Source organism: Entelurus aequoreus, linkage group LG23, assembly GCF_033978785.1.
Source record: "Entelurus aequoreus isolate RoL-2023_Sb linkage group LG23, RoL_Eaeq_v1.1, whole genome shotgun sequence".
NCBI classification, from domain to species: domain Eukaryota; kingdom Metazoa; phylum Chordata; class Actinopteri; order Syngnathiformes; family Syngnathidae; genus Entelurus; species Entelurus aequoreus.
Genome location: NC_084753.1, coordinates 37,532,768 through 37,546,724, shown reverse-complemented (window position 1 = coordinate 37,546,724; position 13,957 = coordinate 37,532,768). Strand labels below are relative to the sequence as shown.

Sequence of the window (13,957 nt, the reverse complement as noted above, 5' to 3'; positions counted from 1 at the left end):
TCTTTGGATGATGACGTATGCGCGTGACGTAGCCAGTGAAACAGGAGTATCGGTAGCCCATTGAAGCCAATACAAAAAGCTCTTGTTTTCATCTCAAAATTCCACAGTATTCTGGACATCTGTGTTGGTCAATCTTTTGCAATTTGTTTAATGAACAATGGAGACTGCAAAGAAGAAAGTTGTAGGTGGGATCGGTGTATTAGCGGCTGGCTGTAGCAACACAACAAGGAGGACTTACTTGGATAGCAGACGCGCTAGCCAACGCTAGCCGCCAACCGCATCTGTGATCGGGTTAAGTGCTTCGTCGCGCCGTCGATCGCTGGAACGCAGGTGAGCACGGGTGTTGATGAGCAGATGAGGGCTGGCTGGCGTAGGTGGAGCGCTAATGTTTTTATCATAGCTCTGTGCGGTCCGGTTGCTAAGTTAGCTTCAATGGCGTCGTTAGCAACAGCATTGTTAAGCTTTGCCAGGCTGAGAATTATTAACCGTGTAGTTACATGTCCATGGTTTAATAGTATTGTTGATCTTCTGTCTATCCTTCCAGTCAGGGATTTATTTATTTTGTTTCTATCTGCGTTTGAGCCAGATGCTATCACGTTAGCTCAGTACCTAAAGAGTTTCGCCGATGTATTGTCGTGGAGATAAAAGTCACTGTGAATGTCCATTTCGCGTTCTCGACTCTCATTTTCAAGAGGATATAGTATCCGAGGTGGTTTAAAATACAAATCCGTGATCCACAATAGAAAAAGGAGAGAGTGTGGAATCCAATGAGCCAGCTTGTACCTAAGTTACGGTCAGAGCGAAAAAAGATATGTTTTGCACTGCATTCTAGTCCGTCACTCTAACTTTCCTCATCCACAAATCTTTCATCCTCGCTCAAATGAATGGGGTAATCGTGGCTTTCTCGGTCCGAATCGCTGTAGCTGCGTTGAAAACAATAGGAAAATATGAGGAAGCGAACAACTGACTACGTCACGCTACTTCCGGTAGGGGCAAGGCTTTTTTTTATCAGAGACCAAAAGTTGCGAACTTTATCGTCGTTGTTCTATACTAAATCCTTTCAGCAAAAATATGGCAATATCGCGAAATGATCAAGTATGACACATAGAATGGATCTGCTATTCCCGTTTAAATAAAAAAATGTCATTTCAGTAGGCCTTTAAGAATGCCTCAATCAATGCTGTCCGGTACTGGTGTAAATTGCACCGCCTCAAATTTTCCAAACCTGTTTTTTACTCAAAACGAAGACTTTCCCGTGTTTTTATTGGTTTGTGAGCCACACACATGAGAACACAAATAATCTCTTTGTGTTAACACTGTCAGTCAAAGACTATTTCTCTTCTCTCTTAATCTTTATTTACTTATTTACCCAACAGACGTCCAGCAGCCCCCCCATATTAAAGAGGAAGAGGAGGAAGTGTGGATCACTCAGGAGGAAGAGTGTCTTCTAGGGCAGGAGGAGGCTGATCTCCCCAAGTTTCCACTGACTGTTGTCTCTGTGAAGACTGAAGAGCATGAAGACAAACCACCTGAGTCCTCACAGCTTCATCACAGTCCAAGTAAGCACAACATCCACATATCATTTTATTCTCAGGGCATTCAGTCCATCACAACTGGACTGTTCACTTTGTCTTAGAAGACGTTTGGCCTCTCATCCAAGTAGTCTTCATCGGTTCATGTTCATAGACTTCAAGTCTTAAATCTAATCATTTTAACTTGACAGAGAGGGGTCAGCGGATGCTGAAGCGCATAGTGCTAAGAGGTCGCCGAATTTCTGCCCAGTCAGTTGCTACAGAATTCCAAACTTCATGTGACCTTCCAATTAGCCCACGTACAGTACGCAGAGAGCTTCATGGAATGGGTTTCCATGACCAAGCAGCTGCATCTAAGCCATACATCACCAAGTCCAATGCAAAGCGTGGGATGCAGTGGTGTAAAGCATGTCGCCACTGGACTCTAGAGCAGTGATGAATCACGCTTTTCCATCTGGCAATCTGATGGACCAGTCTGGGTTTGGAGGTTGCCAGGGCAACGGTACATTTCGGACTGCATTGTGCAGAGTGTGAAATTTGGTGGAGGAGGAATTATGGTGTGGGGTTGTTTTTCAGGAGTTGGGCTTGGCCACTTAGTTCCAGTGAAAGGAACTTTGAATGCTCCAGGATACCAAAACATTTTGGACAATTCCATGCTCCCAACCTTGTGGGAACAGTTTTGGAGCGGGCCCCTTCCTCTTCCAACATGACTGTGCACCAGTGCACAAAGCAAGGTCCATAAAGACATGGAGGGACAGAGTCTGGTGTGGATGAACTTGACTGGCCTGCACAGAGTCCTGACCTGAACCCCATGAACCACCTTTGGGATGAATTAGAACGGAGACTGAGAGCCAGGCCTTCTCGGCCAACATCAGAGTGTGACCTCACCAATGCGCTTTTGGCAGAATGGTGGAAAATTCCTATAAACACACTCCGCAACCTTGTGGACAGCCTTCCCAGAAGAGTTGTAGCTGTAATAGCTGCAAAATGTGGACCGACATCATATAGGAACCCCATTGGTTAGGAATGAGATGGCATTTCAAGTTCATATGTGAGTCAAGGCAGGTGGCCAAATACTTTTGGCAATATAGTGTATATAAGATTAATTTGACAACACCTTTTGACGTTGAAGACTCCTGCAGGCTGCATTTGAACCCCAGGCCATAGTTTAAACACCCCCGATGTACAGTATGGTTATGACATATTGAATGTCAATGTGGTGACATATAAGATCTTCAGAGAAATGATCAGAACATATGCTGGTGCAGGACTTTTCTAAAGCGTGTGTTTGTTTTTGTGTGTCTTGCAGATCTCCCTGAGCAGAAAATGAGGGAGCCACATCCCCCACATATAAAGGAAGAAGAGGAGGAGTCACACTACCCCCACTTTATAGAGGAGAAAGAGCCACATAGTATTTACATTAAGAAGGAGGAGCCACTGATCCCCCACATTAAGGAGGAGGATTCACAGCCCTCCCTCAAGTCACAGAGAAAGACAGAGAGAAGTCATAGGTCCCCTCACATTAAAGAAGAAGAGGAGGAACACAGCATCAGTCAAGATGGAGAGCGTCTTGAATGGTTGGAGGAGTTCCCAGTGACTGGTGTCCCTGTGAAGAGTGAAGGTGATGAGGTCAAAAGTGAAAGTGAGGAGAAGAGAGAGGCGGAGCCTCCAAGCAGCAGCTCAACTCAACACATGACAACAGAAGCTGATGGAGACCACTGTGGAGGATCACAAGCAGACAAGCTCTTAGCTCCACTATCAGATAGTGACGACACAACGTCACACTCTCCTGACACTGATGATGAAGACTCTAAAGATGATAAGACATGTCACACTGACAACACACACTTCACATGCTCTCACTGCGACAAAACTTTTCATAACCGTTATCTGAAAGAACACATGAGAACGCACACTGAGGAAAAACCTTTTACCTGCTCAGTCTGCGGTACAGGTTTTATACGCAAGAGTAATCTGAAGGCACACATGAGAATGCACACCGGGGAAAAAACAATTACCTGCTCAGTTTGTAGTAAAATATTCGCTCGGGTGGATTATTTGATAACCCACATGAAAATACACACTGGCGAAAAACCTTTTTCATGTTCAAGATGTGGTAGATGTTTTAAAGAAAAGACTGATTTCAAAGTACACATGAGAATACACACTGGAGACAAACCATTCATGTGTTTAGTTTGTAGCAAACGGTTCACCCAAAAGGCACATTTGAAAAAACACACAAGAATACACACTGGCGAAAAACCTTTTATCTGTTCAATTTGCTTTAAAGGGTTTACGCAAAGTCACAATTTGAAAAGACACACAAGAACGCACTCTGGTGAGAAAGTGTTGAGTTGCAGTGTGTGTGGGGAAAGATTCTCTTATAAGTACCAGTATAAGAAACACGAGTGTGCTGGTGAGAACAGCAACAACAAATAAAGATGCAGCATTTGAAATAAACTGTCAAAACTTTGACTTTCTAACAACATTAGCACATATAACACGTGTGACATCATTGTTGTGTGTGTAACACAGTATTGTTATACCATGTATAGATATCAATCAATCAATCAATGTTTATTTATATAGCCCTAAATCACAAGTGTCTCAAAGGGCTGCATGTTTTTACATTTTCTATTAAGATTAATGGGTTTTTCTTCCAATCAAGTAGGTGCGTTTATATATAACATTTCCTTCCTCCTACCCCGAGTGCAGCTGGGATAGGCTCCAGCACCGTCGCGACCCCAAAAGGGACAGGCAATAGAAAATGGATGGATGCATTGTGTACCTATATTTGTAAACAATGGCCTTTGAAAAGGTGTAAGCTGAAGGTTCAGTTTATTATCCACACCCTTTTTTCATGAATTTTACACTTAAAAACAGTACAAATAAATATTTGTTGAGTGTACATTTTATTTTTAATGTAAATATTTGTCATATGTCATTTTTGTATATTGTGTATGTAGTGTCCAGCCTAGTTAATCTTGTATAATAACTCCCCCCAAATTGCTTGTGTTTCTGATTCAAAATAAAGAACTATTAAACAATTGATTGATGAAAAATATTAGTTTGTTTTAATGTTGTTTGAGGAACAGTAATTAATGTGTCAACAGGAAATGATTTGTTTTTGGATATTCATTGGTGTGCAATTGATTAGCTGCAGAAAGTAATTGGGGAGTAGTAAGAGAAAGTACAGTAGGCAGTGATCATTACACGTTATGTTCAGAGAGTGAAAGAGTGCATGCGATGTAAAATGACAAATTTCCGCAGTGACTTTTTGGTAAAGCAGACTTGAAAAAAATATTTACCTGCAGCATAAACTGTGACTAATGTTAATATTGAGGGAATAAATTATGTTAATAAACAACGGCAGTGGTTTGTGGAGTCAAAACCTGGAAGCAAATCACAGTCAATAAAAAGTTGGTACTATGGTCAGATGAGTGTTGTCAGGCTGTAATGAATAGAAATAATTTATAATTAGATTTTTAAATTTATTTGAATAATATCCATACTTGTGACCTGCACCATACTCATGCATAATGAATTGATAACACTCGCTGACGATGTTAATAACATTTCATTTCATTTTTCATTTATTTATTTATTTCAGGCAATGACATTAAAAAAAAGTACAAAGTTGACAATAATAATAATAATACTATATTTTATTTGTAAAAAATACTTTACATTGAGTAAACAACCTCAAAGTGCTACAGTGTATTACAAAAATAAAATAAAAAGATAATAAAAAATAAATAAAAATAAAATCTCAAGCAGGCAAATAGCTAGAACTAGTATGCATATATCTAAAAAGAAGAGTTTTTAAGCCTTTTTTTAAAAACATCCACAGTCTGTGGTGCCCTCAGGTGGTCAGGTGGACAACACATAATAATATAAATTAATATATTGCAAAAGGTAATGTACAGTATGTGCATTACATATTTAAAAGGCTGACATTTATTCATGAAAATATGGAGAAGGTGCTGGAAGGAGATACCGTAGAAGTCCACTCTCCGAGGTAAATACTGTACATTACCATTATATTGCTTCATAAAACTACTGGACTTGTTTGTGCTCCAGTCTATTGTTTTGTTTCATACATTATTTATTTCATACAGAATTGTTTTTCTTCTTAAAAACATGTTAAAATGCTACCTCAGTAGAAGCATTTAAGTCCCATCTTAAAGGCCTACTGAAAGCCACTACTACCGACCACGCAGTCTGCTAGTTTATACATCAATGATGAAATATTAACATTGCAACACATGCCAATAACTTATAAAGTGCAATTTTAAATTTCCCGCTAAACTTCCGGTTGAAAACATCTATGTATGATGACGTATGCACGTGACGGCAATAGTTAAACGGAAGTATTCGGACACATTGAAGCCAATACAAAACAGCTCTGTTTTCATCTCAAAATTCCACAGTATTCTGGACATCTGTGTTGGTGAATCTTTTGTAATTTGTTTAATGAACAATGAAGACTGCAAAGAAGAAAGTTGTAGGTGGGATCGGTGTATTAGCGGCTGGCTGCAGCAACACAACCAGGAGGACTTTGACTTGGATAGCAGACGCGCTATCCGGCGCTAGCCGCCGACCGCACGGATGATCGGGTGAAGTCCTTCGTCCTTCCGTCGATCGCTGGAGCGCAGGTGAGCACGGGTGTTGATGAGCAGATGAGGGCTGGCTGGCGTAGGTGGAGAGCTAATGTTTTTAGCATAGCTCTGTAAGGTCCTGTTGCTAAGTTAGCTTCAATGGCGTCGTTAGCAACAGCATTGTTAAACTTCGCCAAGCTGGAAAGCATTAACCGTGTATTTACATGTCCATGGTTTAATAGTATTGTTGATTTTCTGTCTATCCTTCCAGTCAGGGGTTTATTTCTTTGGTTTCTATCTGCATTTAAGCACGATGCTATCACGTTAGCTCCGTAGCTAAAGTGCTTCGCCGATGTATTGTCGTGGAGATAAAAGTCACTGTGAATGTCCATTTCGCGTTCTCGACTCTCATTTTCAAGAGGATATAGTATCCGAGGTGGTTTAAAATACAAATCCGTGATCCACAATAGAAAAAGGAGAGAGTGTGGAATCCAATGAGCCAGCTTGTACCTAAGTTACGGTCAGAGCGAAAAAAGATGCGTCCTGCACTGCACTCTAGTCCTTCACTCTCACGTTCCTCATCCACAAATCTTTCATCCTGGCTCAAATTAATGGGGTAATCGTTGCTTTCTCGGTCCGAATCGCTCTCGCTGCTGGTGTAAACAATGGGGATATGTGAGGAGCCTTTCAACTTGTGACGTCACGCTACTTCCGGTACAGGCAAGGCTTTTTTTTTATCAGCGACCAAAAGTTGCGAACTTTATCGTCGATGTTCTCTACTAAATCCTTTCAGCAAAAATATGGCAATATCGCGAAATGATCAAGTATGACACATAGAATGGATCTGCTATCCCCGTTTAAATTTTAAAAAATCATTTCAGTAGACCTTTAAAAGTCATTTGTATACTCTAGCCTTTAAATAGACCCCCCTTTTAGACCAGTTGATCTGCCGTTTCTTTTCTTTTCTGCTCTGTCCCCCTCTCCCTTGTGGAGGGGGGTTGGGGGGGGGGGGGCACAGGTCCGGTAGCCACGGATGAAGTGCTGGCTGTCCAGAGTGGGGAGCCGGGGTGGACCGCTCACCTGTGCATCGGTTGGGGACACCTCTGCGCTGCTGACCCGTCTCCGCTCGGGATGGTCTCCTGCTTGCCCCACTATGGACTGGACTCTCACTATTATGTTAGATCCACTATGGACTGGACTCTCACTATTATGTTAGATCCACTATGGACTGGACTCTCACAATATTATGTTAGATCCACTATGGACTGGACTCTCACTATTATGTTAGATCCACTATGGACTGGACTCTCACTATTATGTTAGATCCACTATGGACTGGACTCTCACTATTATGTTAGATCCACTATGGACTGGACTCTCACAATATTATGTTAGATCCACTATGGACTGGACTCTCACAATATTATGTTAGATCCACTATGGACTGGACTCTCACTATTATATTAGATCCACTATGGACTGGACTCTCACTATTATGTTAGATCCACTATGGACTGGACTCTCACTATTATGTTAGATCCACTATGGACTGGACTCTCACAATATTATGTTAGATCCACTATGGACTGGACTCTCACTATTATGTTAGATCCACTATGGACTGGACTTTCACACTATTATGCTAGATCCACTATGGACTGGACTCTCACTATTATGTTAGATCCACTATGGACTGGACTTTCACACTATTATGCTAGATCCACTCGACGTCCATTGCACCAGTCACCCTAGGGGGCTCGCCCACATCTGCGGCCCCCTCCAAGGTTTCTCATTGTCATTCCACTGGGTTGAGTTTTCCCTTGCCCTGATGTGGGATCTGAACCGAGGATCTCGTTGTGGCTTGTGCAGCCCTTTGAGACACTTGTGATTTAGGGCTGTATAAATAAACATTGATTGATTGATTTTGTGGGGGACCAAGCACCGATTGAATAGGTTCTAATTAATTTCAACAGGTGGCATTGATTTGAGATACAGGTGTTTGAAGTTAGGAGCTCGGTCTGAACCAATGACGTTTGTTAGTTGAGGTACCATTGAATTATTATATATTTTTTCTGTAACTAGCTGAAGTGGCTGAATTTCTGATGTTTAATTTTGCCTGCAGCCTGTTTTGTGCATGAACTAATATATTTACCATGAATTGATTAACGTGGACCCCGACTTACACAAGTTGAAAAACGTATGCGGGTGTTACCATTTATTGGTCAGTTGTACGGTATATGTACTGTACTGTGCAATCTACTAATAAAAGTTTCAATCAATCAATCAAGTGTGTCTACCACGGCACTATCTTGATTATTTTCCCTATTCTACTCCTTGGTATGCTCTGTTTGGCTGCTTCCATTAAGCACTTTGTAATATCTGTATTTAGTTGTTCAATATCTTGATTTATATGCACTTCCTGTTAATGTCATGTCTGTAATTTACACATGTTGGCGAACGTCCGTTCCGCAGTTGACTACGCCTCAACTGCGTCAATTGTGGTAGCCTAACATCACCGACAGATGGCGGTATAATACTGTAACGCCGGCCACCGTACACAACAGGAAGAAGAATAACAGGATGGCGTTTGACGTACAAGTCGTTATACTTCTGTTTTCTTCATCAGTGCGTACATGCACACATATATGTCGTTTAATAGAGTAAACATCGTTGATATTTGTTTGTATCCGTTTATATTAGTCTGAGTGCACTTTGCAGCTCACCGTGTTAGCTTAGCTTGCTAGTTAGCTTGTTAGCTGCTGACAAAGAGAGGCGGAAGTGATCAAAACACATCGCTAAGCAGAGATCAAGTGTGAGTGTAAAGTGTTGTGATTGTGTGAAAATGTGCGAAAGAACGATAGCAGAGTACGAGGAGGAACTTTGTCCAACAAAAGAGGAGAAGGAGCGACTACATCAAAAACATCAAGTTGTGTTGCACAGAACAGGTTTGTTTACTTCTTACTCTCACATGTTTACTAACGTCATATTTCATTATTAACACTATTCTTAAATTGTCTTTAGATTGTCTATGTGAGGATGATGCACAGCTTTGTTTTTATATTGTTCATAAAAACAAGACTATGTCAGACACGCAATATTTATGAGAGGTTGATGTTCCTCTCAGTGTGTAACAATGTGTATCAACATGTTTACATAAAACTCACACAGTCACCAAATATATTTTACATTGTAATCTATATAATTCATAGTTTCATGGTTCATTTCACTTCCTGATTCTGACCTACATAGAATAGAATAGAAAGTACTGTATTGATCCCTGGGGGAAATTCAGCACCACAGTTCGCTCACAATAGACAATAAATACTATACAGCATTATTCACATGTGAATAATATAAATACAGTCTATTATACAGCATTATTCACATGTGAATAATATAAATACAGTCTATTATACAGCATTATTCACATGTGAATAATATAAATACAGTCTATTATACAGCATTATTCACATGTGAATAATATAAATACAGTCTATTATACAGCATTATTCACATGTGAATAGTATAAATACAGTCTATTGTACAGCATTATTCACATGTGAATAATATAAATACAGTCTATTATACAGCATTATTCACATGTGAATGATATAAATGCAGTCTATTATACAGCATTATTCACATGTGAATAATATACATACAGTCTATTATACAGCATTATTCACATGTGAATAATATAAATACAGTCTATTGTACAGCATTATTCACATGTGAATAATATAAATACAGTCTATTATACAGCATTATTCACATGTGAATAATATAAATATATTATACATATACTCTACTCTACATGCTACACGTGGTTATAAATGCAGATACGACACAAATAGGGGATGATAAAAGGTGAACAAATGTTTCCTACGACATAAAATGTGAGCGTGGTATGGCGGCAAACTTTGCTCCGATCGTTTTTGGCCCATTTTTGGCGAAAAAAAGGGGTCGCAATTTCACAAACTCCTCCGAGGGACTTTGACCAAATGAGTCTCGGTTAGAATAACCAATACTACACACATAGGCGATGATAAATGTTGAATTCATTTTTCCTACGCCATAATATGTGGGCGTGGCATGGCGCCCAACTTGGCTCCGATTGTTTGTGGCCAATTTTCAGCGAAAAAAAGATGTCGTAATTTGACAAACTACTCGTAGGGACTTTGACCAAATGAGTCTAATAGTTTCATGGTTAAATTCACTTCCTGATTCTGACCTACATAGAATAGAATATAATAGAAAGTACTGTATTGAGTATATATATAATGTAGTAACAGACGCCATCATAACAATATGTAATATGTACAATATACACACTGCAAGTATATATATAATGTAGTAACAGACACCTTCATAACAATATGTAATAGGTTTTATATACACACTGCAAGTATATATATAATGTAGTAACATACACCTTCATAACATTATGTAATGTTGTATATACGCACTGCAAGTATATATAATGTAGTTACAGACACGTTCATAACAATATGTAATATGTACAATATACACACTGCAACTGTATATACAGGTATAATGTAGTAACAGACACCTTCATAACAATATGTAGTATGTACAATATACACTGCAAGTATATATATAATGTAGTAACAGACACCTTCATAACAATATGTAATATGTACAATATACACTGCAAGTATATATATAATGTAGTAACAGACACCTTCATAACAATATGTAATATGTACAATATACACTGCAAGTATATATATAATGTAGTAACAGACACCTTCATAACAATATGTAATATGTACAATATACACTGTCAGAAGTGCCAAGCTCCTTGGAGTGATGCTGGACTGCACTCTATCCTGGTCAAATCATATCAGTGATATAGTTACAAAGATGGGAAGGGCTGTTGGTATTTCCAGGAAATGTGCTGGTTTTGCTGATCCACCTCTTCTTTGTCAAATTGTTAAGAGTTTAGTCTTGTGTCATATTGACTATTGTTCTACAGTCTGGGCGTCTGCTGCAAGTGGTGAGATCAGTAAGCTCCAGATTGTCCAGAATAGGGCAGCAAGGCTGGTTCTTGGTTGTTCACTAAGAACCAATGTGAACCAAATGCATGCTTCTCTTTCCTGGCTAACAGTGCAGAACAGGTTGTTGGCTAATACTCTTATATTGTTCAAATCAGTAACCGGTAGTAAAACTCCTGCTTTTCTCATGGCCCAAATAGTTCACAGTAGCACTATACATAATCACAATACCAGGGCATCCAGTGAGGGGCATTTTGTACTCCCTCGTCCCAGGAAGAATGCTTTGCGGAAATCTTTTATTTATAGATCTTTATCGCTCTGGAATAACCTGCCTCGAATTCTCACCAGCATTGAAAGTAAACAGGTTTTTAAAAAGAGAGTAATATTTTATCTGAGTTTTTAAATTAGTTTGCTCATTGATGATTTGTTTGTTATATTTATATGGTAATTATTATTCTGTGACTGTAAATTGTTTGCTTGTTTTTTTATTGATGCTTTTATTTTTTTTCTGTATTGTGTAGTTATAATTATATGCTTTTACTTGTAATTGTATTGAATTGTGGACCCCAGGAAGACTAGTGGGTTGTTGAGGCAACCAGCTAATGGGGATCCTTAATAAAAATCAAAATCAAATCAAGTATATATATAATGTAGTAACAGACACCTTCATAACAATATGTACAATATACACACTACAAGTATATATATAGTATACTAACATACATTCATAACAATATGTAATATGTACAATTTACACTGCAAGTATATATATATATATATATATAATGTAGTAACAAACACCTTCATAACAATGTACAATATACACACTGTAAATATATATATACACACTGTAAATATATATATATATATATATATATATATATATATATATATATATATATATATATATATATATATATATATATATATATATATATATATATTTTAAAAAATATATATATATATATATATATATTTTAAAAAAAATATATATATATATATATATAAATAAATAATAATAATCAATTTCATTTATAAGGCGCCTTTCTTGGCACTCAAGTTAACCGTACAAAATCAAAACAATAAAATCAAATTGGATAAAAAACAACAAAGATAGAGAAGAAAAGATGATTACAATGAATAAGCAGTCAGGAATAGGTGTGTTTTGAGTCTTGATTTGAAGAGGGATATTGAATCTAAGTTACGAAGGTCTGGTGGTAAAGAGTTCCAAATATGTGGGGCAGAGCAGCTGAAAGCTCGGGCACTCATAGTGGACAGTTTAAATAAAGGGACAGTGAGATGGATGGATGAAGAGGATCTTAGGGAACGTGAGGGCGTGGCGACATGGATCAGGTCAGAGAAATATGATGGAGAGAGGTTATGGATGGCTTTGTAAGTGAGGAGAATTATTTTAAAGTGGATACGAAGTTTGATGGGTAGCCAGTGGAGTTGCTGCAGAACAGGGGTGATGTGCTAGATTGAAGGGGTTCTGGTGATTATCCGGGCTGCAGAGTTCTGGAGAAGCTGAAGTTTGTGAAGTGACTTGTGAGGGAGACCAAAAAGGAGAGAGTTGCAGTAGTCCAGGCGAGAGGTGACCAGGCTATGGACTAGTATGGCAGCAGTATGTGGGGTAAGGGATGGGCGAAGATGATTAATGTTCCGAAGATGAAAGTAAGCAGACCGGGTAATGCTGTTTATGTGGGCTTGAAAGGAGAGTGTGCTGTCGAGGATGACACCCAGACTCTTGACTTGGGAGGAGGGTGATACAGAGGAATTGCAGAGAGTAATGGACAAGCTGTTGGTTTTGGCGAGAATGGTTTTTGTACCGACAAGTAAGATTTCGGTTTTATTACTATTGAGTTGAAGGAAATTGGATGAGAACCACTGCTTGAGTTCACTGAGGCAGTCTGTAAGGGAGGAAGGAGGAAGAGAGGCAGTTGGTTTGGTTGAGACGTAGAGCTGGGTGTCATCCGCATTATAGTGAAAATGTATTTTAAATTTACGGAAAATATTGCCCAGGGGAAGAATGTAAATGATAAAAAGCAGAGGACCAAGAACAGAGCCCTGGGGGGACACCAGAGGAAACGGGAGACGGAGGGGATTTGAATGAATGGAGTTGAACAAACTGAGTGCGGTCGGAGAGATATGATCTAAACCAGTGAAGGGGTGTGCTTGTGATGCCAATACTGTGCAATCTATGGAGGAGGACAGTGTGTGGAATGGTGTCAAAGGCTGCAGTGAGATCTAAGAGGATTAGGATAGTGAGAAGACCAGAATCAGCTGCCAGGAGGAGATCGTTTGTGATTTCTACTAGGGCTGTTTCAGTGCTGTGCAGGGGGCGGAAACCAGACTGGAATTGTTCATATAGGTTATTTAACTGTAGGTGGGAGTGAAGTTGGGAGGAGACAGTTTTTTCAAGGATTTTTGAGATGAATGGCAGATTTGAAATTGGACAAAGATTATTAAAATTATTTGGATCTGAGCCTGGTTTTTTCGAAATTGGTGTTATGGCTGCTGTTTTGAAAGCAGAGGGAACAATTCCAGTCGTGAGAGAAGAATGGATGATATTGGTGATGAGGTGGATCAGTGAGGCGAGGCAGACTTTCACCAAAGCAGTAGGGAGGGGATCTAAAAGACAGGTGGATGGCTTGGATCAACGGATAAGTGCAGTGATGTCCAACTGAGAAGGCAGTGAAAAACTAGAAAATGAATGGATGAGGGAGGCAGGGGGGGGAACTGGGGTTGAGGAGAAGAAGAAGGAAGTTGTTGGTGAATCTGTGTGATTTTGGAAATAAAAAATTGCATAAGGAAC

At 39.3% G+C, this 13,957-nt stretch overlaps 1 protein-coding gene across 1 annotated transcript in view; it reads left to right on the top strand.

Annotated features, from left to right (window-relative positions):
* Positions 1-13,957, top strand: part of LOC133640866 (zinc finger protein 26-like) — a 47,153-nt gene that overhangs the window by 3,844 nt on the left and 29,352 nt on the right. The window contains exon 2 of the mRNA XM_062034549.1: positions 1,377-1,559. Coding sequence (XP_061890533.1) covers positions 1,377-1,559 — 183 coding nt within the window. The remainder of the gene's footprint in view (positions 1-1,376; positions 1,560-13,957) is intronic.